The sequence below is a fragment of the Chiloscyllium punctatum genome, chromosome 20, assembly GCF_047496795.1.
Source record: "Chiloscyllium punctatum isolate Juve2018m chromosome 20, sChiPun1.3, whole genome shotgun sequence".
Taxonomy (NCBI): domain Eukaryota; kingdom Metazoa; phylum Chordata; class Chondrichthyes; order Orectolobiformes; family Hemiscylliidae; genus Chiloscyllium; species Chiloscyllium punctatum.
Genome location: NC_092758.1, coordinates 25,763,373 through 25,790,020, shown reverse-complemented (window position 1 = coordinate 25,790,020; position 26,648 = coordinate 25,763,373). Strand labels below are relative to the sequence as shown.

General features: G+C 40.4%; 1 protein-coding gene across 8 annotated transcripts in view; it reads left to right on the top strand.

Moving 5' to 3' along the window:
- The window catches only part of sgcd (sarcoglycan, delta (dystrophin-associated glycoprotein)), a 557,633-nt gene that overhangs the window by 391,681 nt on the left and 139,304 nt on the right, over positions 1-26,648 (top strand). For all 8 annotated transcript variants that reach the window (XM_072590525.1, XM_072590522.1, XM_072590523.1 and 5 more), the window contains one exon: positions 6,010-6,198. In XM_072590525.1, the coding sequence (XP_072446626.1) occupies positions 6,010-6,198 (189 nt within the window). The remainder of the gene's footprint in view (positions 1-6,009; positions 6,199-26,648) is intronic.

Here is a 26,648-nt window from a genome sequence, read left to right as displayed (position 1 = left end):
TGAACTCTTTCACCATCAGGAACATTCTCCTCGCATCTATCCTGTTTAGTGCTGTCAGAATTACAGAGGTTTCTATGAGATCCCCCCTTAATCTTCTGAACTCCAGTAAATATAATCCTAATCTATTCGACCTGTCCTCATGCATCAGTCCTCCTGCTATCCTAGATAATAATCTGCCTTCCTGTTTTTGCTATCAAAGTGGATAACCTCACTTTTAACCACACTTACTGCATCTGCCACACACTTGCCCACTCACTCAGCTTGACTAAATCACACTGATGCATTTCTGCATTCTGCTCACAGTCCAGCCATCCAGCTTTGTGTTGCTTGCAAACTTGGAGATGATACATTTTATTCTCTCATCCAAATCTATAATACTGGAGTCATAGCACCATTGCTTGTGGTACCCCACTAGTCATTTGGAAAAGGACCTGTTTATTCATATTCTTTGTTTCCTGTCCACCAACCAGTCTGCTATCCATCTCAATCCACTACCTCCAATCCCATGTGCTAATCTCTTTATTGGATTTTGTGGAACCCTTCTGAAAGTCCAAATAAATCATATCCACTGGCTCCTGTTTAACTCTGATAGTTACATCCTCAAATAATTCCAGTAGATTTGTCAAGCAAGATTTTCCTTTTGTAATTCCATACTGACTCTGTATGGTCCTGCCACTTTTTCCAAGGGCTCTGCGATTAAATATTTTTTCTGATTGGTTTCTGATTGATACCCTGGAAAGAAAGTGTTGTTTGAAAAGGTATTGCTTCCCCCGCCACCCTGACTAACTGCTGTTGTGAAACAATGGGGAATCTTCATCTTGAGTATTATACGACTTGGGAATAGCCTTCAATGGCCTCTGTTGTCTCTTTGATGATATCAATCCAATGGATGCCAATGTCTCCCTAGCTAATGAGGGTTGGTTTTAGTTTAGTATTTGAAAAGCTTTGCCTTTCTTGTCTTGGCATCAACTGCCTGTGTTTTGAACAGGATCCCTTTTCCAAATATACTCTGGCAAAAAAAATTGGAATAAAATGATACCCTTCAGCCTCCAGGGAAAAACTAACCATAGGTGAATCTGCTACACAAGAATGGAGCAAGAAGAATGCCAAGGCTATAATAGTAGGAGAATGAACTGTAAGGGGAACAGATAAACATTTCTACAGAAACAATGGAATGTATTCAAGAATACAGTAGGGAGAGTACAGGGCAAACATATTCCAATAAAGATAAAGGGTGGGACAGCAAATCCAGCAAACTCTGGATAACAAGGAATGTACAGGTTTGGATAAAGAGAAAAAGGAAGACTTATGGCAAATACTAAGGGCTCAAAACAACTAATGCCCTGGAAGAGTACAAAATGTGCAAAGAGAACATAAGTTCAAAAGAATTAGGTCATCTGTCCCATCAAGCCTGCTCTGCCATTCAGGCTGCAGCATAACCTTCCTATTTTTAAACTCCATCTCTCTAGCAATGAAGGACAATTTTCCATTTACCTTCTTAATTACCTGGTGCACCTGCAAAGAAACTTTTTGTGATTTATGTGCAAGGACACCCAGGTGCGTTTGGACAGCAGCGTGCTGCAATCTTTCACCTTTGGAAGAGAAGTGGCAGGGAAAACAACAGGAACATCCAAAGTTACATTACAAGTACATTCCGGACAAAAGAATAACTTGGAAATAAAAGGGCCTATTATGCACCGCAGTGATAATATGTGTGGGGAGCCGGAGGACATAGGTATGGTTATGAATGATCACTTTGTGTCAGTGTTCGCTCGTGAAAGTGATGATGTGGGTATAGAAATCAGGGAGAAATATTGATAAATTTTAAAATAAACTAACATAGACAGAAAAGAGGTTGTGAGTGGTCTGGCAGGCTTATAGGTAAATATTCAGGGCAGATGAAATATATCCCAGGCTATTGAGTAAGACATGGGAGAAATAGTGAGGGCGCTGGCAATAATTTTTAATTTCTGTCTGACCATAGGAGAGGTGCCAGAGGACTAAAGGACAGCCAATGTAGTGCCATTATTCAAGAAGGGAGCAAGGAGAAAACCAGGAAATTACAGGCTGGTCAGTCCAACCTCAGTGATAGGGAAACAAGCATTTCTGAAAGACAGAATTAATCTGCACTTGGAGAGGCAGGGATCAATCAAGGACAGTTGGCATAGTTTTGTTAAGGGAAGGTCATGTCTGGTCAACTTGCTTGAATTTTTTGAAGAGCTAACCAGGTATAATGATGAGGATAATGCATTCGACGTAGTCTGTTTGGACTTCAGTAAGTTTTTTGTGAAGGTCCTGCATGGGAGACTGATAGCAAAACTAACAGCCTGTTAAATCCAGGAAAATTTCACTAATTAGATCCAGAATTGACTGAGTGGCAGGAAGCAGAGGGTGATGGTTGAAGGATGTTTTTGTGTCTGAAGGATTTTGTCCAGTGGGGTTCTGCAAGGATCAGTGTTGGGGCCCTTACTGTTTGTGGTTTATATAAATAGTTTAGATTTTAATGTAGAAGGATTGAGAAGTAAGTACCAATGACCAAAGGGACCTTGGTGTAAATGTCCACTGGTCCCTTAAGGTAGCGACACAGGTAGCTAAAAAGGTTAAGAGGTGTTATGGGATACTTATCTTTATTAGTCAAAGCATAGAGTTTTAAGAGCAGGGAGGTTATGCTAGAACTATGTAAAAAATTAGTTAAGCCAAAACTAGAGTCCACATTATAGGAGGGGTGTGACTGTACAGGTGAGGGTGCAGAAGATGTAACCAGCATGTTGCCTGACCTGGAGAGTTTTAGTTATGAAGGGAGATTGTTTTTCTTGGGGTTGTTTTTCTTGGAGCAGAGGAGATTGAGGGAGGACATAATTGAGAGGGTTAACATTATGAGAAGAACTAATCGGTGGATGGGAAAGAATGTACCCTTCAAGAAAACCACAGGCATTTGCAATGCAGCACCATATCATAATGCTTTAGACCCACCATCATTGTGTTAATCAATATTAATTAACTTCTGAAATCAGCAGCTTGCACAGTTGAGTTCAGTTTCAATAACAGCATGTGTACCCAAATAGTTAATGGTGCCATCAGCAGTCAGACAATTCTATCAAACTTTGAATACTGAGCATGAAATGGTTTCTCAAGTCTTGTGCAGAGACAGCCAGTTTTCTTACACAATTGACTCAAAAAGATACCTTGATAGGGAAGAATTTGATCTTTCACTGCAATATTCAGAGCACGAAAATCACTGCTGAGTTATTAGCTGAGGAAACAGTCTGCTAAAATCAATGAGTCAACATTTGAAAAAGAATCTCTCTAGAGAGAGAGAGAGAGAGAGAGAGAGAGTGAGCACAAACATTGGTTAAATTTGATGAATATGGTGGACCTGAAAGTTCTTGTTAAACGGAAATCGCCTGGAGCATGATGATGATCTTTTGAAGGAAAGGTGACAAATCAATGGAAATGAAAAGGCAAAACTGAAGCAGTCAATACCCAGCTAGTACGAATATTTGCTGAGGTTAAAACTATTAGGCAAGTGACATATTCTGATCATCCCACTATTGACAAGTTGACAAGCTCACATTTTCCTCCATTATACATCATCTGCCAAATGTTTTACCTATTCACCTAAGCTTACCATATCCATTTGCACACCACTTGCACTCTAATCACACATTGTTTTCCTACCTATCTTTGTATCATCAGAACATTTGGCTACAACACAAACATTGCCTTTATCCAAATCATGAATGTAGATTGTAAATAATTTGAGATTCCAATACAGAATCCTGAGATATTCCAGTATCTACAGTTTACCAACAATGAAAAACACCAATTTATCCTTAGCATCGATATCCTGTTAGTTAGCCAATCATCTATCTATTGAAATGTATCATTAACCCTTATCATCTGCAGTCACCTTTTACATAGCACTGCAGTAAATGCATTTTGAAAATCCAAATGCAGGATATTTATCAGTTCCCCTTTATTTACCCTGCTTGTCACATCTTCAAATTAGTGTCATAAATGTGTGAAGAATGATTTTGCCTTTCTCAAATTTATGTTGGCTCTGCCTGTGTTTATATGATTTTTTTACTGCATTCTTAATAATAAATTTTAGCAATTTGCTATTAACAGATGTTAGAGTAACTGGCTTATAGTTTCCTGTTTTCTGTGTCTATCCTTTCTTGAGTAGTGGTGTTATATTTGAGGCTGTATGCACATTGATGAAAGGTTGGACCCTGGGAAGCACCAAGCATGAGAGGAACCTCGGTGTGGATGTTCACCAATCCCTTAAGGTTGCAGGATAGATGGATAAAGTGGTTAAGTAGCCATATGGGATACTTTCTTTCATTGGCTGAGGTTGAGAGTTTAAGACCAGGGAGGTTATTCTGGAACTGAATAAAACATTGCCACTGAGAGTATTGTTTGCACTTCTGGAATCCAAGTTATAGGAGGAATATGGACTGCAATAACTTTTATAGAGAAGATTTATCAGAGCTGAGGTTTCAGTTATGATGAGAGCCTGGAGCAGAGGAGATTGGGTTTTCATTTTGGTGTGGGGAATGATTGAGATGTATTAAAATTATGAGGGGCAGAGACAGGGTAGATAGGAAAGAACCTTTCCCCTTGATGGGTGGAATCAGTGATCAGGGACGTAGATAAGAGGGAGATGGTTTTGAGGAGATGTGAGGAAAAGTGTTTTTATGGGGAGAAACTGGAACTTACTAAATGTAAGTGTGATAGAGGCAAAGCCTTCATAACATTTACTAGTTAGATGTGCACTTGCAATGGCAATGTTTTCAAGGCTGTAGGCCAAATGCTGGAAAATGGGATTAGAATAATGAGGTGCATTTTTGAACAGTGCAGTCTTGATGGACCAAAGGGCCTTTTTCAGTTCTGTCGACCTCTATGACTATCCAATCTGCTGAGATTTTTTCAAAGTCTAGGAATTTTGGATGATTATATCCAATACATTAAACATATCTGTTGTAATTTCTTTTGAGAGGCAGTGATGCAGCCTATTGAGGTCTTGTCACTTTATTCCCAGTAGTTTGCATAGTACTTTTACTCTAGTGATTATAATTGCTTTAGGTTCCTCTCTTTTGTTATAGAGTCATAGAGATATGCAGGATGGAAACCGACCCTTCAGTCCAACTCATCCATGCCGACCAGATATTCGATATAAATCTATTCCCATTTGCCATTATTTGGCTCATTTCCTTCTAAACCCTTCCTATTCATATACCCATCCAGATGCCTTTTAAATATTTTAATCGTAAAAGCCTCCACCTCTTCCTCTGGCAACACATTCCATACATCCAACACCTTCTGCATGAAAAAGTTGCCCGTTAGGTCTCTTTTTATATCTTTCCCCTCTCACCCTAAACCTATGCCCTCTCATTTTGGACATCCGACCCTGGGGAAGAGACCTTGCCTACTTTTAGCTATCCATGTCACTCATGATTTTATAAACCTCTATAAGGTCACCTCTCAGCCTCCGACACTCCAGGGAAAATAGCCCCAACCTATTCAGCCTCTCACTGTAGCTCAAACTCTCCAACCCTGGCAACTTCCTCATAGAGCTTTGCAGAACCCTTTGAAGTTTAACAACATTCTTCCTGTAGGAGGCAGACCAAATTTGTACACACAAAGTGCTGAATTCATGTTCTGTGCAGCTGCAACATGAACTCCCAACTCCTATACTCAATGCACTGACCAATAAAAGCAAGCACCTTCTTCGCTATCCTATCTACCTGTAACTCCACTTTCAAGGAACTATGAACCTTAATTCCAAGGTCTTTTTGTTTAGCAATCTTACCATTAAGTGTATAAGTCCTACTCTGATTTACCTTTCCAAAATGCAGCACTGCTATTGCCTCTGACAACATGAAGATAGAAGCTAAGTACTCATCAGTTTATCCACAGGGTCCATCAATTTTTTTTTGTTTAATGTGGATGGGCCAGTACAAGCATCTCATTATTTCCTTTCAGTTAATAATCTTTTCTATTATGCAGATGACACAGGAACAGTATTTGACTCAACGAAACAACATCCAGACCTCAGAAAACCAATATGTCTACAAAATCGGGATTTATGGCTGGAGAAAGCGGTGCCTTTATTTTTTTGTCCTCCTCTTGATGATCCTGCTCTTGGTGAATCTCGCTCTAACCATATGGATCCTGAAGGTCATGAATTTTACAAAAGTAAGTAGTCCTTATGAAAGCCAACAGGAATTAAGGATTTGTATATATTCAATCAATGTACAGTGGTTTCTGTAAGGAATGTCTCTTTATTAGGCTGATGAAAATCCAAAATTAAAAGTTGTCGGTAAAATGAAAGCCTGCTGATAAGAATAATGCAAAATTCCTGTACAAACTCTAAGCATGCAAAATGTACTGAAGTAGTTTTACTACTTCTTACATTCCATGGAACTAAATTATTTTGTCTTCTATCTAGTGGTTCCTCACTTACTGAAATTATAAGCTTAGGTACTGTTCCAGTGAGCAGCAGTCATAAGCTAGCCCATCAATGTGACCTCTGACAGCAGGATTAAAGCAATAATAGTTCATCATTGAAGTCTTTGTAAAACAATGACTGCTTGAAAATGAAGACTGATGGGGTAGATTTTGACAGAATTGGCTTTCAAGCAACCACCTGATTATTCCACTTAATCCATTTTGCTGGCCTGATCTCATTAACATAAAGCTGGTGAGTTGAAGGTGGAAGGTGAATGCCTATGTTTAGCCTGCAATTGCACTTCCACAATGATTCTAGATAATCCTGTCACCATGTAGATGGTGGATCCAAGCAACGTCTATTCTTGCGAGAAGGAATTCTCAGTGTAATAGTTTTGTTCATTTTTATTGAGGCTAGTGCAGCAACTTTGCTTCTCCTGTGCCCAGCATTAAAGATCAAGTTTTACCATATGGGATCCTCTCCAATTGGACAAGCAACTATACCTGTGAAGCCCAGTGTGATGACCAGGGCATGCGTCGTAGGACCCTGATTTCCTTACACAATGGTTGTGCTGCCTGACCCAGTATGACCTTACAAGTGAGCGTTGGTTGGATTGACAATGAGTCAGGTTGATTATCGTTTTCCCATCATCGCAATGGCATGACTCCTTTGTTCCTGTCCATTGCCACCGGTGGAAAGTCTTTGCCTCTGTGTTCCTATGATGATGATCAGAAGAAAAATGAAGAATTATGGCACAGTTAAAGCAGGATGGATGAGATTTTGCAGACGAATGCTTCTGTTCAATGAAAATTTGAAAAAGAGTGATGAAGTTATAACAGGAAAACATTTTTGATTAAAATAAGCCAGACGCATGACCAGAAATGAAGAGCTCTGTGATGAAGACTTTTGGTTTAGTCTTCATTGGTCTCTCTGCAGCATTTGGAATGGTTAAATATATTGTGCTCATTCATTAACCAGCTTTGTGGGACAGTGACTGTATGGTTCTTTTCATATCTATTCAATTACAATCAGCAGTAGCTTCCCTTCCCTAATTACTGTCAACTCAGCAGTTTCCCACCCCTGCCACCACATCTTCCAACTCCCAGCCTGCCAACTCCAGCCTTAAGAATCTTTTGTTCAGTTAACTTCTTAATGTGTACAATGCCCATTAATGACATGATACGTAACTTCCACATTACCCTTGATTGGCTTCCACATCCATCAAAGTTTTACCTGCACATCCATCGATATCATTTATTGTATCCATTGCTCCCGATGCGGTCTCCTGTACATTGGGGAGACTGGATGTCTACTCGCGGAGCACTTGAGGGAACATCTCTGGGACACCTGCACCAATCAACCACACCGCCCTGTGGCCCAACATTTCAACTCCCCCTCCCACTCAGCCGAGGACATGGAAGTCCTGGGCCTCTTTCACTACCGCTCCCTCACCACCTGATGCCCGGAGGAAGAACGCCTCATCTTCTGCCTCGGAACACTTCAACCCCAGGGCTTCAACAGTTTCCTCATTTCCCCTTCCCCCACCTCACCCCAGTTTCAAACTTCCAGCTCAGCACCGTCCCCATGACTTGTCCTACCTGCCTATCTTCTTTTCCACCTATCCACTCCACTGTCCCCCCACCCCCGACCTATCCCTTCATCCCCTCCCCCACTCACCTATTGTACTCCATGTTACTTTCTTCCCACCTCCACCCTCCTCTCATTTATCTCTTTACCCTTCAGGCACTCTGCCTGTATTCCTGATGAAGGGCTTTTGCTGCTCCTCGGATGCTGCCTGAACTGCTGTGCTTTTCCAGCACCTCTAATCCAGAATCTGTGTTAGCAAACTGTTCATCTGATATCAGACACAGATGAACTGCAACTTCCTTTCACCCAAACTTCTGATGACTATTGTCATCAACTTTCACCTCCAATTTCTTTCTCTTTTTCAGGATCTTCCTTAAATTGTTTGTAAATTTAACATAATGTTTGTTTCTAACCTTAGTACCAGAGTCTATATCCTCTCTGCCAGAAACAGCATTTATTTAGAAGTGACTTTATTGGTTCTGCATTTCTGCTTTTCAGTTGCTAGTTATTTTTTGTCACATTCATACTTAATTAATGCATTCCTTGATGATTTCTTTCCCATCATCCTCCATAAATGCCAACTTATGAAGAATATGCTGAATATACTGTGTCCCACATTTTAGGGTTACATTGAGAGCAGTGTTGATCCCTGTATGTCCTACCATATCTACATATGCAGCATAAAACTGCAGATCCCTTCAGTTCAAAGAAGAGTCACATGGTATTGTGATGTTAACTCTGTTTCTCTCTCTGTAGATTCGACCAGACCTGCTGAGTTCCTGCAGCACTTCTTTTTTTAAAATTTCAAATCTCCAGCATCTGCATTGTCTTGTTAACATTGTAAATAGGTACTTCATGGACTCTCCTGAATATCTCCTGACAATATTTGGGCAGCACTAGTATATGATGAACCATCATCCACTTTTCTTCTGCAAGTCTGTGAAGGGGTCTCCATTTTCTCATCAGAATCCCATTTGTAGTGCAGCTGCAATCTAGAATTCCGTCTGCTTCAGTCTCAGTTTGAGCCAATGGTGCTACTTAACTCTGAATCAATTGGTGAGCCTCAAATGGAGGAGAGGTAGTGAGCATTTATTTTTGATTTTCCTGAATCACAACAGAAGTTTCAGATAGCCAAATATCTGATTGTGCTGTTAATATGACTTCCAAAGGTGGAACTTGCTTAAATATTGTTCAGGTCACTACACACAAAGAAAAATAACCCTGACCTTTCTTTTGCAACTGCTGGGAAAGCACATGGACGACAGTAAATTGAGGAGTGTGTAGGTTAGTTTGATCTTAGATTAAGATAAATGCTCAGCACAAAGGGCCAAAGGGCCTGTACTGTGACAAGAGCATGAGCCATTACTTTCCCTCCAGCCTAACCAGTCCTCAGGAGTGCATTAACTCCGCCTGTAAGTAAACTATGGGCCAATCCACGCAGTCACTATTCCAGATATGAGGTCACACTCCAGGTGCACCCAATACTAAAATATAGTCCCTTCCAATACTGTTCACTAAAACCTTGGCATTCAGTGTGCTCTCTGCTGGATAAGTTATGCTTTTCCAAAGCAAAGTGTTTGGGTGGATCCTACTTCCTAAAATATACCAAATAAAAGAAAACAAAGAAACTAATACAGAACTATAATAATTAATTTATCAGCCTCTCTTGTTGAATAGAGAGTTTCTTTTTCCCTTGGAACAGAATTCTTCGTAATTCTCAGGGATTTTCTTCACCTCACCTGCATTAACACTTATGTTTTTACATGGCCTTACAGCTGCATTCAGAGGTACAATTTCTTCCATTATGCTCTCTTTCAGAATTTCTTTCACTGCATTGACCTCATAAAACCCAAGTCCTATCGGTTTAGCCTGTAAATTCAAACGATCTCCTCCCACCTGCAATCCTTGTTCAGCTGTGAGAGTGACAGACAAAAGGATTGGACTTGTGTACAAACTCAATCTTCAGCCAGCTCAGCTGCTTGTCTTGTTGACAAAACTTCCTGGAGAACCCTTGTATGGGTATTTTCTAATGGAGGGAATGAATTTTTAAGTTCTTCCAGGACAATTATTTCCCTGTGGATTTCATATATGACCTGCCTGCATTGAATTATGAATGTTACTTTATCCTCTCAAATTCTAAATAAATCAGTCCGGATACTTCTGGAGTATCTGAAGCTCCTAACTCCAAACCTTAGAAATCAACTCATAAGCACCAAGAATAGTCTTTTTTGTCATCCCATCTACAGAAGCTTCCTCAGAAAGCATGAGTTCTGCCAATAAACCTGCCTTGCATGAACAGTGTCAGTTTTCTGTTGTTTTTCTGCTTAGTTATCTTTTCAAAATAAATTAATCTTGAGTCTGCACTCTTTCAAACTTCAGGAGTGTTTGCATAAACTTAAAACAGTCCCTCACCAAATCTTGAGTTGAAATCTAAACCTTTATCAGAAGGATTATTTGTGCCAACTTTTTAAAACTGTATTCCATTTCTTGCTCATTTTTTCCTCCATCTTGCCTCTTAGTTTATCCTATTTAATTATTGTTCCATTTTTATAAATGCTGTTTTCTTTTCCAAACTTTGAAGTGCTATCTTTTTCTTTTTCCTTAAGTTTAAGTTTTCACATTTCTAATTCTCTTTCCTGTTTTAGTTTTGGTATTTTTTTTACCTCTTCTATTTCAAGCTGATTCAGTTACAACTGAATTCTAATGAAATCAATCGAATTACCATCTGGATTGCCTTTTTCTTCTTCCAACTCAAACCACTGGGCTATTACCACAATTAGATCTGCTTTGGTAGCCCCTGCTTTTAACATTAACTCCAACACTTGTGCCAATACAATTAACCAAGCCTTGATTAATTTCTGAAAATGACTCAGAGTTAAATCTTCTCTCTCCAGAAAGTTTGGAGCAACTGACAAGGCCATTTTGCTTTTTAATATGTATCACCAAATTTACCATGAAATCTTAATGCGCCTTAATATTAATAAATTTAAACACTCATATTTGTCTGTGGATTTATAATCCTACAGGAACCCCCGGTTATATGTTATGATGAAAGTGGGAGTAATGCACTCTTTCTTGGTAATCCCACAATTCCATGAGTCACAGTATAAGTTAAATATATGATTTACTTTGGTATCAATATAGTCAAAGTTAATCTATTTCAGTGTACAATTTTGCCAAATGGGTTTTTTTATTATATAAGAAAAGTATTGATTTACTATGGAACAAAGCCTATTCAATGAAAATGCAATGCTTATAGTCATAGTATGAAATATGTATACTCTTCTAAATAAACTAATAACATGCACATACACCAATTAAAGAAAATCTCTGCAGATATCACTTCTCAAAACAAAACAAAATACTTTGGCCAAAGAATTATTAATTCATGATGCTGACAAGGATGGAAACCTTGCTGATGTTTTTCAATGTGACATCTTAGCAGGAGACAGGTGTTCATGGAAACATGCACTTATCAGTGAGATCTTTTCAAAAGCAATTTGTTTGGTGATGTTGAGAGGAAGTCTTCCAGAAACTTCACAAGAGAATTGCTACATCAATTTTTCCAGATTTCAAAATGGATTATTTGAATATTTTTTCACAGCAGGTGGAAGAGGATACATTGGATGACATCAGGCTACAAACTAACTGAACTCCAAACAATATCAAACAGTCAGAACTCCTGACAGCCATAAATTCAGACATTTGACTTCCAGTAAACAAGCCCAAGTAGTTAGCTTAAGACATTTGACTTTCAGTAAATATCTATTAGAAATAAATATCCAAAGTATCTTTTAGTGACTCATTAAAAAAAACTAAGATCATATCACATCACTCTTTCAAATGAACCAGTTTTCACAATACTTTAAACGTGAATTATCAAAAAAATTAATAATGCAAGCACTTTCATATCATTTCACACTTTTCATTACCTTAAAATTCTAGCATCTCACACTTCAGCTCTTTTGTGTGTCACAAAGCTGGTCTTTTTTATAAAAGCTGTTCCTTTTCTCAAGGATACCGTGTCCTTGTTTTCTTTTTCAGAGAGGTCATTAATCCCTCTTGGCTCTGAGGTGGCTAGTTTGATACAGAGATGAGAAAGGATTTTGAGAGGCCTTTTGCTTATGTGTAAACAGGTGACACTTCAGGCCATAGTGGTCATATTTTAGAAGTGACCTGTGTAATGAAAGGGGAGTGGTCATCTCTGTAGCTGAGCAGTTCAGTCCAGAACTAGTTAGGAGTTCAGCTTTGTGGAATCAGGCTGTTAAACTCTCTCTCTCTCTCCTTCTGTCTTCTACCTTCAACCTGTAAGCATTTGTTCCATTTTTATTGTTTTTTTAAAGGGGGTTTGGGACTGTTGTGTATATTTGTGCATAATTCAGTCCAGTTTGGATAGATTGAGTTCTGGAGGGTTCTTTATTCTGTTCTTTTGTTTCATTGTGTAATTTTGTAATTAAGGTTTTGCCTGTTCTAAAACCTGGTAGTCAACCTAGCTAACTTACTCTGGGTAATTTTCACTGTACACTTACTGAAACAAATTGCAAGTTTATGGTCTGGGTTGCCTGCTTGAGAACATTTTGAGTGGTCTGGCCTTGTCCATAACATGTGTCATCTGCCAGTCTCCTTTTTGAACCCAGCAGGAAGTGAGAACAGGTCAGTTGGCAGGAGGAGAATACTGGGTAATGGTTGGGAATGAAGTCAGGAGAGTCTTGCAAGGCAGGAAGGGGAGGCAGTATATGAGGACTCTAAGATTTGTTTTGGGACTTGGGAAACATCTCCAGTCCTCTTGACCCACAAGTAAACATTAGAGACCAATCTGGTAATTTAATGGTGAAATTCACTGCCTTCCTGTGGATATACCACTGTTCTGTTCAATTGGAGCCTGTAGGTAAGCAACAAGATAAGTATTTGGATGGCACAGTGGCTCAGTGGTTAGCACTACTGCCTCACAGCAGGTCCTCTAGTTTTGTCCCACAGTCCAGAGATGTGCAGGTTAGGTGGATTAGCCATGCCAAATTGTCCATAGTGTCAAGGGATGTGCAGGCTAGATAGGTTTGCCATAGGAAAATACAGGGTTGCAGGCATAGAGTAGGGATGTAGGTCTGGGTGGGATGTTCTTTGAGGGTCAGTGTGGACTTGATGGGCCGAATGGCCTGCTTACACACTGTCAGGATTCCATCAGATGTAGGTATATCACCTGAATCATTTTAATTGCCGACCACCCAATTTGCTTTGGAATAGCAAGGTTTAAATTGGCCCTCAAATTGATTTGTCTGTTATGTTTTGAGCATCTACCTTTCCTTTCACCTCTGCTCCCACCCCTCCCCAAGCAGCAGTGCAACTTTGAACTGTGTGGGCCCCGCATTCCACATTTGTGCTGACCATGCATTCCCATCTGCCTGCACATGTTCGACATCCCTATATTCCCTGCCTCTTCACCTTTAAACTTTTCACATCTCACCTTAAACCAATGCCACCTCGTGTTTGATGTTTCCTCCCTGGGAAAAACAGACTTTTGACTATCTACCCTTTTCATGCCTCTCATAATTTTGTATGCATCTATCAGATCAGCCCTCAGCCTCCAAAGCTCAAGCAGAAACAATCCAAGTTTATCCAACCTCTCCTTCTAGCTAATGTACTCCAATCCAGGCAACATTCTGATAAACCTCTTTACACCCATATCCTCCATATCCTTTCTATAGTATGGCAACCAGAGCTGCATGCAATACTCCACCTGTGGCTAACTAAAATTTAATGTGGCTGTAACATGGCTTGTGAACTTTTATGCTCAGTGCCTCAACCTATGAAGGCTGGCATGCCACACAATTTTTTTTAACCACCTTATGCACTTGTGTTGCTATTTTCAGGAAGCTATAGACTTGCCCTGTAAGATCCCTCTCTATTGCAATGCTCCCAAACCACTTACTGTTTGATTCCCTGTTACATTTGATCTCTCAAAAAGCATCAAGTCACACTTATTTGGATTAAGCTCCATCTACCATTTCTATGTCCAATTTTCCAATTGATCTATATCCCCCTGTATCCTTTGACAACCTTCCTAACTATCCACAACTCTATCAATTTTTATGTGGTCTGAAAACTTAGTAATTAGACCACCTACATGTCGACTTATGTCAGACACCCAATACCCCCTCATCCAAATTATTTATTTATTACAAACAGCAGAGGCCCCAGCATTGATCCTTATGGAACACCACTGGTCACAGATCCCCAGTCAAAAAACACCCCTTCACAACTACTCTCTGTCTTCAGTGACCAAGCCAATTTTATATCCAACTTAACCAACTTATTGTGGATTCCATGTGGCTTAATTTTCTGGCCAGCCAACCATGAGGGACCCTGTCAAATGCTTTGGTAAAGTCTATGTAGACTACATCTACTACCCTACTCACATTAATCATCTTCATCATTTCCTCAAAAATCTCAATCAAATATGTGAAACAAGAACTCTCTCGCACAAAGCCATGTTGGCTATCCCTAATAAGTCCATTATTTTCCAAAATCTGAGTAAATCCTGTCCCGATGAACCTTCTCCAATAATTTCCCTACCACTGATGTAAGGTTCACTGGCCTGTAATTTCCTGGATTATCTCTATATCTCTCTACCTCTATTATCTCTTGAACAAAGGAGCAACGTTGGTTATTCTCCAGTCTTCTGGGATCCTGCCTGTTGCTATAGAGGATACAGAGATCTCTGTCAAGGCCCTAGAAATCTCCCTTGCTTTCTCAGTAACCTGAGATACGTTCCAAGGTCGGATGGGATCGATTAATGTTTTTCAAGGCATCCAACACCTCCTCCATCTTTATATTGACATGCCCTAAAATATCATCATACCCCTCCCTAAATTTACCATCATATTCTTCTCTGTGAATACGTTATGACGTACTCAATAAGGACCTCACCAACTCCATTTGTCTTCACCCATTAATTCCCTCTTTTGACCTTGAGGGTACCTATCCTTTCCTTGGGTACCCTCTTACACTTAATAACTGTGTTAAATGCCTCAGGATTCTCCTTAATTGTACTTGCCAAGGGCATTTCAAAGCCCCTTTTAGCCCTCCTAATTCCTTGCTTAAGTTCTTTCCTGCTCCCTTCATATTCCTGTCTACCATTCATTTTCTTTTTAATAAAACTGCTGAAAATTGTCAGTGATCAAGCCTCCACCATCTTCACCTAACCTCACTTCTTTTCTTGGCTCCCGCTTTCCCTATGTGTATCTGTAAAGAACTTTAGAACATATTTTACATGAAAACCATATTTGCAATCACCACCTCTCCCCAAATTCCTTTCCACATTTTACTTCCTTCTCAAATAGATCACATTGCTCCCTGTTTTGTTGTGTTGATTTGACATAATTCAAACCAAGGTTTCTTACCCAAAATGGGATTGTGGTTATTTGCATATATTTGATTACAGCTTTTGAAAAAAAAATGAAAGGTGACTGAAACCTAAGCTGACGCTACAAGGCAGAATTGAGTTTAATAAATGTGAACTGATTGCTCATAATTAAAAGCTTTTAAAATGTCTGAATTATTTCCTTCTTCAGATTAATGTCACTTATGAGTAATGATGTTTTACCCATTTAACTGATTCTTAAAGGTGCCTTAACACAGAAAAAGAATCAGAAGCTGTGTGTATACATTTTTAATTATACAATAGCGATAATATCTTTAAAGGGAACATTGGCAAATGCATTTAAATAGTGTTTAACTTTGTATTGTTAATTGTCTGCCCCTGGGGATTGCATATTTTTTGGTGTGATGAGCCATATACTGATTTATTTCAGATGGTACAAACATTGTCGTGCAGTCTTTTCTGTAACTGCATGGATGGAGGTTGCTTTCTCAGGTTTATGGACCCTGCAGACAGTTATTGGAACCAATTTGCAATTCCACTGCACATATCTCAAACCCATTCATTGATGCTGATGAGTGGTGCTTAATGCAAATCCCTCTTGCTTCTTATTTTTGGCTTGTTCCTTATTCTGTCTTTCTTCTCTTGCTCTTCTTCTTAGTGGGGCATTTATCTTTCCCAGCATGTTCCATTCTAATTTAATTTCCACAGTCAATCCTGAAGAATGTCCCCTTGGCTGTGCAACCATCTAGAAGTTTCAACCTCAAAACTGGGAAAGGTTGGTCCCTTATATTACTCAAACAGTGCAAAATAATTTCAAGGCCCGCAAACTTAAATTAATCAGTGGTGCACTGCAAAATAAATCATAGCCATGTTGGTTCTAATGACACTTTCAACCCCAATTGAAATAAAGTTTCTATCTGTACTTTGAACATTTTGATCAGTTTATGTATTAAAAACGCTTTATCCAAACACTGTAATCAGTGAGGCGCACAAAGGGACACAGAATTTGGTTTGTGGTTCAACTCAGTTTTATTAATAAAATATTCCTTATTAAAAAACACCATGTGAGGATTTCCAAAATTCCTATCATATTTAATCTCTATCTAGCTCTATCCATCTGAGAAAGGATATTCTCTGCAGTGATCCAAGAATTTGATCTGCATCTCCTTCCTCTTGTTTGGCTCTCTTCCACAAAGGTGCATCTTGTAGGGTTCAGGGCAGATTTTCTCTCACAGTCTTTCTTTCCAGGTGGTCAGAGCTCCTGGGTGTGATACTCTTTGGAGGGTCAATGTGGACTTGTTGAGCTGAATGATCTACTCCCCTAATTCAGTTTCTACATGTCATCAATACTATGTATAAGTTATTTCCAGTATTTGGTCCAAATAAATAGAATTCTCTTGGATGGCCACTTCTGGCACCTGTGATGTTTGCTATCTCTACCAGTTTGTGGTCCTTGCAAAAGCTTAGTGAGGTAATCGGCTAGTACCACTCCTTCTTTGGCTTGAACTATCTCTTGATTAAAGGAGAAAGATATACCCCGTTAGCGTATCCACAGAAAAGATACTGTTGTTGTGTAACAAAAAGATATATGACATGATATCATTAATATATAGATCCTGTCCGACATGATTTCTAGGATTCTAGGAAGCTGGGGTAGATATATCTGCTCTCTCTGGAAGTTAGAGTTGTTTGTACATGCAGACTGTTTATGACATCAATGTTACTGATGGTGCCAATTTAACATGAACATTATGGCCTTCAAAGCTGTTACCCTTTTACAACAGTACTCCAGTTTGACTGCGCATAGCATGTTCTGAACTCTGTCGGCTGTGGCGCAATTTGGAGCTCTCTCACTTCTCACTACCAAGATTCTTGGTTCAAATCCCACTTTAGTAATTCAGCGCAAACTTTAGCACCATAATGCAGGTATGAGGGTGTGTGCCACTTTTCGAGTTATCATCTTTCAGATTAAGTGTTAAACTGAGTCCCTACTGGCTCTTGGGTAGATGTCAAAAATCCAAAAACACCATTTCAGAGAACAGCAAGGGAATGGTCCCTGGTGTACTGGCTAACGTTTATTTCTCAATCAGTCAATACTTAATTGCAGCATTTCAAAAGGCACCTGGATGGGTACATGAATAGGAAGGGTTTAGAGGGATATAGGTCAAATACTGGCAAATGGGACTAGATTAATTTAGGATATGCACAAATGTCCTTATTTGCTCAAGTAGTTTGGGAGGATTTAAACTAGTTTGGCAAGGAGGTGGAAACCTGAGCTACACGGAGTGGGGAGGGGGGGTTGTAGTTGTAGGTGAGGCAATGACAGGATGTAGTGAATCTATAGGGAAAGCGCTTCATGTGATGGAACAAATGAATCAATTAAAGTGTCTGCTTTAATGCTAGGTGTGTCAGAAATAAGAGTCATGAACTTAGAGCATGGATCAGTACTTGGGACTATGATGTTGTGGCCATAATGGAGAGGTGGGTTTCATAGGGACAGGAATAGCTGCTAGATGTTCCAGGGTTTAGAACATTTAACAAGAACAGGGAGGGGGTAGAAAGACGAGGGGCTGTAGCATTGCTAATCAGAGAGTGCATCACAGTTACAGAAATGAAGGTTGGCGAAGAAGGTTTGTCTACTGATTCGGTATGGGAGGAAGTTAGGAACAGCAAGAGAGCAGTCGCCTCATTGGGAGTTTTCTACAGACCCTCTAATAGCAGTAGAGAGATTGAAGAACTCATAGACTGGCAGATTTTGGAAAAGCGCAGACGTAGCAGGGCTGTTGTTATGGGTGACTTCAACTTTCCCAATATTGATTGGAATCTCCTTAGTGCAGATGATTTGGATGGAGACGTTTTTGTCGGGTGTGTTCAGGAGGGTTTCCTTACACAGACAGGCCGACAAGGGGAGAGGCCATTTTCGATTTGGTGCTCGGCAATGAGCCAGAACAGGTGTCAGATCTCACGGTGGGTTTGTGACAGTGACCACATTTTACTCATGCATGAGGAATAAGAGAATGATCAGGGAGAAGGTAGGGCTGATCAGGGATAGTGTAGGGAACTTGTGCGTGGAGTCTGAGCAGATAAGGGAAGCCCGAAATGAGTTTTTTGCTTCGGTTTTCCCAAAGTAAAGGGACCTCATTGTGAATGAGAACGTTGAGGTGAGGCGAAACAGGATTGAACAGATTGAAATTGAGGAAGTTGATGTGGTGGAAATTTTGACGAACATTAAGATTGATAAGTCCCCAGGGCCAAACCAGATTTATCCTCGGTTGCTCCGGGAAGTGAGAAAGGAGGTTGCTAAGCCGTTGGCGAAGACCTTTGCTTCCTCACTCTCCATGGGAGTCGTACTGGAGGATTGGAGGGAGGCGAATGTTGTTCCTCTTTTCAAGAAGGGGAATAAGGAAATCCCTGGCAATTACAGACCAGTCAGTGTTACGTCTGTGGTCAGCAAGGTTTTGGAAAGACTTCTGATGGATAGGATTTATGACAGTTTGGAAAAGCACAGTGTGATTAAAGGCAGTCAGCATGGCTCTGTGAGGGGCAGGTAATGCCGCACAAATCTTATTGAGTTCTTTGAGGAGGTGACGAGGCAGGTTGACTAAGGTCAAGCAATGGATGTAGTGTACGTGGACTTCAGCAAAGCATTTGATAATGTTCCCCACGCTAGGCTCATTCATAAAGCCAGGAGGTATGGGATACAGGGATATTTGTCTCTCTGGATTCAGAATTTGGTTGGCTGACAGAAGGCAAAGAGTGGTTGTAGATGGAAAGTATTCTGCCGAGAGGTCAGTGGTGAGTGGTGTCCTGAAAGGCTCTGTTGTTGGGCCTCTGCTCTTTGTATCTTTTATAAATGACTTGGATACGGAGGTTGAGGGGTGGGTTAGTAAGTTTGCCGATGACACAAAAGTTGTAGGTGCCGTTTATAGTAACGAGTGCTATTGCAGGCTGCAGCGCGACATAGACAGGATGCAGAGCTGGGCTGAGAAATGGCAGATGGAGGTCAACCTGGATAAATGCGAAGTGATGCATTTTGGAAGGTCGAACTTGAATGCTGAATGTAGGGTTAAAGACAGGATTCTTGGCAGTGTGGAGGAACAGAGGGATCTTGGTGTTCAAGTGCATAGATCCCTCAGAGTTGCCACCCAAGTGGATAGGGTTGTTAAGAAAGCAAATGGTGTTTTGGCTTTCATTAACAGGGGGATTGAGTTTAAGAGCCATGAAGTTTTGCTGCAGCTCTACAAAACCCTGATGAGACCACACTTAGAATATTGTGTCCAGTTCTGGTCGCCCTATTATAGGAAAGATGTGGAGGTTTTGGAGAGGGTAAAAGGAGATCTACCAGGATGCTGCCTGGACTGGAGAGCTTGTCTTACGAGGCGAGGTTGACTGAGCTTGGATTTTTGTCTCTGGAGAGAAGGAGGAAGACAGCTGACCTGACCGATGTATAAAGGTAATAAGAGGAATGGATAGATTCGATAGCCAGAGACTTTTCCCCAGGGCAGGATTGACTGCCACAAGGTGTCACAGTTTTAAGGTGTTAGGAGGAAGGTATAGAGGAGATGTCAGAGGTAGGTTCTTTACACAGTTGTGAGTGCATGGAATGTATTGCCAACAGGACTGGTGGAAGCAGGGACATTTATGCGACTGCTGGACATGCACGTGAGCAGCAGTGAATTGAGGGGAGAGTAGGTTTTGTTATTTTATTTTAAATTTGGATTAATCCTTGGCACAAAAATTTACAGGGATGTTGCCAGGGTTGGAGGATTTGAGCTATGGGGAGAAGCTGAACAGGCTGGGGCTGTTTTCCCTGGAGCGTCAGAGGCTGAGGGGTGACCTTATAGAGGTTTACAAAATTATGAGGGGCACGTTTAGGTTAAATAGACAAAGTCTTTTCCCTGGGATGGGGGAGACCAGAACTAGAGGGCATTGGTTTAGGGTGAGAGTGGAAAGATATAAAAGGAACCTAGGGGGCAACGTTTTCACGCAGAGGGTGGTATGTGTATGGAATGAGCTGCCAGAGGAAGTGATGTAGGCTGATACAATTGCAACATTTAAAAGGCATTTGGATGGGTATATGAATAGGAAAGGTTTGGTGGGATATGGGCCTGGTGCTGGCATGTGGATCTCGATTGGGTTGGGATATCTGTTCGGCATGGACAGGTTGGACCAAAGGGTCTGTTTCCATGCTGTACATCTCTATGACTCTATGACAATATCATGGGCCGAAGGGCCTGTCCTGTGCTGTACTTTTCTATGTTCTATGTTCTATTATATCTGATTGCTGTGGATAAGTTGGACTGAAGGGTTTAGTTCCATGCTGTACAGCTCTATGATTCTCTGACTCTATCCCAAAATAGATTATCAGGTTATTATCACTTTATAGTTTGTGGGAGCTTTCTGTGCATAGATTGATTGCAACATTTTCCGCATTCTAATGATGTCTACGCTTCAAAAGTATTTTAAAACAACTTGTAAGCATCCAATAATTGTGAAATATGCCATATAAATGCAACTCTTTTTAATTACATTTTGATTTAATGTCACAGTTGATCCCAAGTCAAACTGCAATTCTTTGCTCTTAATGTATTACCAGTTAGCAATTCAATGCTGTTCACTGGCTCTTTGCACTTTTAATTGCTCCTTCTCCACATTATCTTGGCAGAAAAAATAATTGCAAAATGGCCTCAAGCCTCTTAGTAACAAGATCAAGATTCAATAAAGCCATGCCAATGAGAATGACAATTATTTATTTACAAGGAAACTTGTTCAGTCTAACAGGAATAGCTTGGTGTTGCTGTGGTATTCTGATTGTCATCCTGTTCCAGTTCCTATACGCTGCCAGCAGAATAGAGCCTGTGCCTGTAGCTGATGATACAGAAGAATCAAAGTCAATAATGAAGAAGTAATATACTGGCAGTCACTGGACTAACCCATAAAATTTGCCCATATAAAGTAACCTGTGTCTAATCTGTAACCTGTTAATGGGTACTCCTAGTCAATCACTTTCTGTTTAGTGCAGAAACCCGTACTTTTACCAGCCTATTGAAGATAGACAGGGAAGCAGGATGGATTTTAAAACAGTAGGAAGTGCAGCATGTTCCTGCTGTCAGAGAATGTTAGCAAAGATGGAAGCAATAGTAGCTCCACTGCCCATCGAATACAGACAGGGTGGTAAATGATTTGAATTAGTTGACCGAGTGATGGCATTTGTACCAGATGCTGCCACATTGGTTGTCCTTTACATGGCGAGGTCACCAGCTACATCTAAGTGGCTTCTCTGGGGTTCCTGCCTTTCCAAAAACTCTTGGATTGAACAGGGGACCCTAGCCTTGTCACTTGCCTGCTTGCTTTCAGCACATCTCTAACTCTCAGTGACTGTTCAAGTGTGCTTCATATGAAGCCTTCTACTCCTACTCACTGCAACCTCAGCAGCAGCCACATCTAAAAAGTGAAATTTTAGCACTGAAGAGCTAAAGAGTTTGGAGAGTTTGGAGAAATGGTGATCTCTGGCAGTAAAATAGTGAGAGATTGGCTTAGGTCGTACCAGCGTGCCTGGGTTTGTGAGTTCAGGATCAATGAGCCCACAAGGATAATTATGGAGCTAGGTATTGTCAACATGTAACAGGACATCATCAATATGCTGTATGATGCCAATGTTGGATATAGTGTGTTGAAAAATCTCTCGTGTAGAAGTGATCCCAGAAGGTCTACTGAAGGGGGGCAGTGAACATAGCGAGGAATTGAGACATCTTATTCATAGATAGCTACTAAAACCCATTATTGGCATTCAGCTTCATAAATATTCCACCAGTGAAAAGCTTAGAAAAAAATCATCATCTGTAGACATAAGCTGAAAGACTATGGCAACTGTTTCAATGAACTATGTGAGATTTATGCAAATTCAAATTGAGCCATTGGGCTTGGGAACTGTGACCACATCAGAGCACCATTCTGTAGAATGAATCACCAAGGAGACAATCCCCACTATGATCTTATCATCTAATTGTTTCTTTACATTGTTAGTTGATGAGGTATTTCTTTGATATGAAGAGATATCCTGCTTTGGTGTCAGCTTTCAATGTAACTTTGTAAGGCAATTCAAGTTATTCCAGTCCTGTTAACCGTTTGGGATGATGGTGCTCAAAGAGGCTTTTCACAACATGAGTTCCTGTATTATACATTGGATGTTGATGCAAAACATGGTTTTTACTCAATAAGAATCATTGGTGATATCTGATAATGTATGCTTTCCTTACATCCATGTGATTTTTGAAAATGAGTATGACATGCAGAATCTTTACAACTGTAAGTATGATACCTCTGGCTGTGTACAATTTTAAATCAGCTTGTTATATGTTCAGCTGAGCTAACTATAGGGTATCATCTGAGATTACCATAACAGTGGCACCACTATCAGCTTAAATTTGGCCATTTCTATCAAATATGAATCTCTTCACTTTTTTGAGAGAAGGGTGATATTGGTTTTATTTAGGTAGCTGTCTCCATATAAAGAAACTTGAAGTATTGATGTGTACTTAAAAGTTCTGTTCTAAGGCATGAGTATTCATGTTGGATTGGAAACAATGTGGTTTGATGCTGAACATGTTCTTCAGACAGCAGCAGGTGCCTCTTTTCTTAGAATGTATTGTTGGTGTAAGGCTGGACAGTTTTGTCTTCATTGATGTGGGATTTTGAAAACACACATGGAATAGCTTACTGTAGAGTCAGATTAACTAGGATTTTATGTTGATGTTGTCACAAACAGTATATTTTTCAGGTGAGAGATATGTCTCCTCTGGTCAAATCCTCTATTGTGCTTTAAGTAGTTAACACTTTCTGTAGAATGATTGGCAAATAAATGGATTTTTTGCTGTATAATAATGTTTTCTCAGACACTTTCCACCATTACTTGAACTGCTATTTCTGAAGTTACTTTCTTATTCTGTTTGAAGAAGTTCAATAACTGATTTAGCTAAGAGACCAACAATGATATTGTTGGAAATGAGCTCTTGATGGATGTACCCATATTTGCAAGGTTCAGGGAGTACATACAGGTTGTTAATGAAGCTATCTGCAGACTCTCTTAGGAATTGGTATCTACTGCTGAAACATTACTCACTAGTATCCCCTTTGTTCTTGAAGTGAAATATTGATCAAAAGTTTTAATGAGGTTTCCAAATGTGATTTGTTTGTCTGTTTTCTATGTAACACTTGATCTCATGTTCTTCCCATATTGGAAGAGAAGTGTGATATGTTTGTTTTGGTGAAGCTATTTGATGTCATATTTAATACAAATAATGGTACTTGATCCTGTAGTTTGTAACTTAATACTTATTGAGCCTTAGATAGATGATAGAGGTCTAAAATGAATGCAAGTTGTCCAAGGGTTGCATTATCACTATTGTTAGGCTGGTTATCCTGGAATTGCACATGCTAAGATAAAGGGATGGAAATTCCTTTGGGCTTGAATGTAAGCTGTAGTAGGTGTCATGCATAGCACCTAAGTCCCAAGCAGGATCATTAATTTTACTTGTATGAGCTGACTGCACTTAATTAGACCTTTAAGAAAGTTGCAATTTCAGGCCAGTTGCCTCACTGACAGTTACACAGAAGAAAGTTTCATAGCAGTTGTTGAAAAGAAACTATTAATTTTAACTGCCAAACATCTGTTTTGGTCAAATTGAAGTGAAGAATCTGAAAGGCTCGTCCAATTGTAGAAGTCGATGTTCAAGAGTCCTAAATGACTAGACAAGTCACAGAACAATGCAAGTTCTTGGTACATTTTTCAATTAGATCATTAATCTTCTTGACTGAAGCCAGTTAAGAAAGCTTACTTCTGTGAACCGTCAGTATTTAAAAAGCCCTTTAAGCTATTATGCTATAGTTGAAAAGTGTGGTGCTGGAAAAGCTCAGTAGGCCAGGCAGCATCCAAGGAGCAGGAGAATCGATGTTTCGGGCATAAGCCCTTCTTCAGGAATGAGGCTGGTGTGCCAAGCGGGCTGAGATGAAAGGTGGGGCGGGGGGGGAATTGAGGGAGTGGCGCTGGGCATACGGTAGGTGGAAGGAGGTGAAGGTGAGGGTAATAGGCCGGAGAGGGGGTGGGGGCGGAGAGGTCTGGAAGAAGATTGCAGGTCAAGAGGGCGGTGCTGAATCCGGGGGTTGGGACTGAGATAAGGTGGGGGGAGGGGAAATGAGGAAGCTGGAGAAATCTACTTTCATCCCGTGTGGTTGGAGGGTTCCTAGGCGGAAGATGAGGTGCTCTTCCTCCAGGCGTCGTGTAGCCAGGTTCTGGCAATGGAGGAGGCCAAGGACCTGCATGTCCTTGGCGGAGTGGGGAGTTAATGTGTTCAGCCATGGGGCGGTTGGGTTGGTTGGTGCGGGTGTCCCAGAGGTGTTCCCTGAAACATCCGCAAGTAGGCGGCCTGTCTCCCCAATGTAGAGGAGACCACATCGGGTGCAGCGGATACAGTAAATGATGTGTGTGGAGGTGCAGGTGAATTTGCGATGGATAGCTATTTGCGACGACAAGCAATTATGCTATAGATTACATCTTGTTTAAGGTAGGTGTGTCTTTTTGGTTTTCCTCTAACATTCTAGAAGACAACCAATTCTGTCAAGTCTGTTCAAAGAGATGTCAGTCAGGCAAGAACTGGTCAAGAGACAAGTGGTAGGTGATTTCATTAGGATCTACAAACTCATGGTGGAACCAAAAAAGAAGAATCCATTTAATTTACCTATATTTCCAAAAACGACTTGTTTCTAGTCTCGGCAGGATGGAAATCTGTAACTAAACAAATTGGCCAATCTTCTTTCCATTCCTGAAGAGAGTCCAGACAAGAAAATCTGTGAAACTGATGAAAAGATGCAGGTGATGATAAAAATAATGAGCAAAATGACTGATTAATGAATCAACACATTAATAAATCTTTAATTGAAGTTGTTGAGAGCAATACAGCTTGGCCACCAATTCATTATCGCAGATTCGAACTTGATGAGAGATGGTGAGAGACAGAAGCCCAAGGAATATGTCATTTTTGAAGGAAGAATGATCAGAAACAGTGATAGAGATCATGTTAGGTCAGTGGTGATCCTCAGGTGGCATGACACGAGAGCCAAACAGGTTGAGTTCACCAGCAGTAAAACTGAAGTGGGCAATTTGACACATCAGATGTAATCAGCAGTTTGGAATTGAAGAGTCTATATACTTCAACACATATTAGCCAGCCCACTGAGAATAAAGATATGCCCATGTGTTTTGAAGAATGACTGGGTGGCACGGTGGCACAGTGGTTAGCACTGCTGCCTCACAGCGCCAGAGATCCAGGTTCAATTCCCGCCTCAGGCGACTAACTGTGTGGAGTTTGCACGTTCTCCCCGTGTCTGCGTGGGTTTCCTCCGGGTGCTCCGGTTTCCTCCCACAGTCCAAAGATGTGCAGGTCAGGTGAATTGGCCATGCTAAATTGCCCGTAGTGTTAGGTAAGGGGTAGATGTAGGGGTATGGGTGGGTTGCGCTTCGGTGGGGCGGTGTGGACTTGTTGGGCCGAAGGGCCTGTTTCCACACTGTAAGTAATCTAATCTAATCTAATCTAATAAACTGCATACACTCTGTGAAAGACACCATGAGGTGGGATAACTGATATCCATAAATTTAGCACAGGGTCAAGAAGACATTGCCTAATTCAGAAATCTCGAAAAAAAAAGTTTCAACAGGCAAACTGTTTTCTATGTATGTCTTTTATGAGATTAATAATCTCACAAATGAACTTTATCCATGGGAAAGAGTTCCTCTGTGAAGGAAATTCAAGGGGTTAAAGTTCCTTCTGATGAGGTAAGGACTTAGTTCAATAGAAACAATGTCCTTTGTGAAGGACATCCAAGACCTAAAAGTAAAAAGTCCTTCAATGAAGAAAGACTTCATAGAGTCATGAACAGAATCAAGGTCAATGGTCTTTTAGCCAAAGATGTAATTAACTGTCAAATTCAAGGAAACTGCATTCTGGAAGAATAGTGAAACCACCAGAATACCTGAATTCATGAAATCAGAAACTTAAAGGATATTATAATGTGGAGATTGTAAATAAATATTTAAATGCACAAAGTTAGTTATGGAAACAAAGCTTGGGAGATGTTCCTTAGTTTTGTAAGCAAAAATGAATTGGATATAACAATACCTTGTCTATTGCAAACAGTCGATGTTCCACGCTATTGATGTGGTCTGTCAGTGTTTGG